The sequence below is a fragment of the Babylonia areolata genome, chromosome 3 (assembly GCF_041734735.1).
Source record: "Babylonia areolata isolate BAREFJ2019XMU chromosome 3, ASM4173473v1, whole genome shotgun sequence".
Lineage (NCBI taxonomy): Eukaryota > Metazoa > Mollusca > Gastropoda > Neogastropoda > Buccinidae > Babylonia > Babylonia areolata.
Window position 1 is genome coordinate 7,127,095 of NC_134878.1, and position 2,500 is coordinate 7,129,594.

The 2,500-nt window shown below is 43.4% G+C and overlaps 1 protein-coding gene across 1 annotated transcript in view; it reads left to right on the forward strand.

Moving 5' to 3' along the window:
• LOC143279691 (tyrosine-protein kinase transmembrane receptor Ror2-like) overlaps nucleotides 1-2,500 on the forward strand; it is a 100,683-nt gene that overhangs the window by 5,999 nt on the left and 92,184 nt on the right. The window contains exon 2 of the mRNA XM_076583792.1: nucleotides 1,685-1,963. Coding sequence (XP_076439907.1) covers nucleotides 1,685-1,963 — 279 coding nt within the window. The remainder of the gene's footprint in view (nucleotides 1-1,684; nucleotides 1,964-2,500) is intronic.

Here is a 2,500-nt window from a genome sequence, read left to right on the forward strand (position 1 = left end):
TGTTCCACGTCAGAAATTTCCAGTTGATTCTTTGGTGGGAAGTACTTTAAACCCATTTTAACGAATTCCAACTTCTCTTCCTTAAAATCTAGTCTTCAGGATAGTTGAAGCCTTCGCTGCATTACTGAAATTGATAAAAGAACAGTTGTTACACGCTAACAAAGCATTCTTTTACCAGTCTGAGGTGCCAGTTCAACGCCAAAAGCACGTGTCGTTTTCGTGGCATGACGGAACACAGAACAAGAGCACTGATGCTAACTTGGGCTCATCAGTTGTTGGTAACTTGAGTAGGGGCTGTTCACATTTGCTCGTAAGCGTGTTTGTGTGTCATTGTCCGCGTGTACAGGATATTACATGACAGATGATATTAACAAGTCAATTAGTCATGCGGTTTATCTCCCAGACATGCCTGGTCCATTTTGTACGTGACGGTTTGTCTCCCCCCTCACCCCCCCCCCCCCCCACCACCACCACCACGTAATCGCTCACGTCTTGGCGCATCTATGACTCAACACAGAAAAAAATGTTACATGTTGCTTTATTTTGCTTTTAATTTTGTTTATTTTTCACTGTCAGTAATTTGGGCACATGACATCCATGATGGTATATTAAGCACCCCTGCTGATATTTCATGCACCGAGTGCTCAAATTAGCTGCACCTGATGGTAAATTGAGTTAAAAAACCCAACAAAAAAACAACCCCCCCCCCCCCCCCGAAAAAACAAAAACAAAAAACATTCCGTTTTATTTCTCGTTTTTGCAAGTTACTGAAAATCAAATCTTTGATGTCCGAATTTTTTTGGTGGTCTTTACTCGCTGAAATCTTATTCATGTATTTCTGTGTTTGTAGTTTCTGATTTCATCACGTTCCAAGTTAAGGTGCCCAAATGAATTTTCATCAGTTCCCCAACATGCAGAGCCCTTGACACAGTGGGTGTGAGTTCACTGCTCCCTTGGTCCCAAAGGCTATGGGGCCTTTTGCAGTTTTTAACCCCTTGCTTGCTGTTGACGAGTACGCTCGTAAGTGAAGGGTTGTCACCTCATTGAGACAAGACTGAGCTTACAGGCCAGTAAGTCAGTCATTGTGTATCTGAACTACCTCTTGAGATTGCAATTCCCTCGTTCAGTTTTAAAAAAAATCAATTATACCAATACTTTGAAACAGGAAAAAGGTTGTAACCGCCTTTCAAACTCGTGCCACGTTGATCTGGTTTCACTAAGGTTCTTGTATTGTATCATACTATTCTCATCACAACACATATCTTTGTGTGAGAAATTCGGGCTGCTCTCCTCAAGGAGAGCGCATTGCTACGCTGAGAGCACCACCCACAGTTTTTTTTTTCTGCCTGCAATTTTTGTTTACCAATCGAAGTGGATTTTTCTACAGAACTTTGTCAGGGACAACCCTTTTGTTGCCGTGGGTTCTTTTACATGTGCTAAGTGCATGCTGCATACGGGACCACGGTTTATCGTCTCATCCGAATGACTAGCGTCCAGACTTACCACCACTCAAGGTCTAGTTGAGGGGGAGAAAATACTGGCGACTGTGGGATTCGAATCAGTGCGGTCAAATTTTCTCCATCTTAGGCGGACGCACGCGTTACCCCAAGGCCAGCATGACCACGCCATATCACCAGGCAACCCCGGGGTTTGAGTTTTTGATTGATATTCTGTATGATTCCAGAGCTACGTATCACCACCCCACCCAGGAGCCAGACGGTTCTGAACAACAAGCGGCTCAAGCTGCCCTGCAAGGCCCAAGGGGGGGACCTGCCCATTAAAATCAAGTGGTTCAAGAACGGCGACGACCTCAGCAAGAGGGGAGAGAACTACCGCATCTCTGACCGCTCGGGGACGCTGCGCTTCTCCCGGGTCCAGGTTATCGACCGTGGCCACTACATGTGCAAAGCCAGCAACGAGTTCGAGCAGGTGTTCTCGGATCCGGCGCAGCTGATTGTGCATGGTGAGTGAAACAAAGTTTTTTTTCGTTTTTGTTTTTGTTTTCCTAAGCTATTTATTGAAAATAATGTGTTCTTTATTTGTTGTTTATTTATTTATTAATTTTACTCCCACCCGGTATTTTTTGGTTTTGTGTGCTTGTACTATATTCTATCTGTCTCTCATTCTATCAGTCTATCATTTTGTCTTGTATATAATTATGTTTATCAGTGTTGAAGTTACTTATTTCTTTTTATCCTCTGATGAAATTTGACGGAATGGTCAACGTCAGAAGCTTTTTTTTATGTTAGCATACATGTGCATGAATATTATATTACGTGTGCCTAATCTTTTTAACTCTCTCCATACGAACGGCGAAAGAGAAGACGTTAACAGCGTTTCACCCCAATTACCACCATCAAAATATTGCAAGCGGAAGGCTCTTATACTGAAGAGGTGACTGTTGACAAAGAATACCACAATTCTGACGACGGAAGCTAAAGGTTGGGTCATTGAGGCACCCACTGGACATCCGAGGGGGTCTGTGTAGATGAGAAGAGAG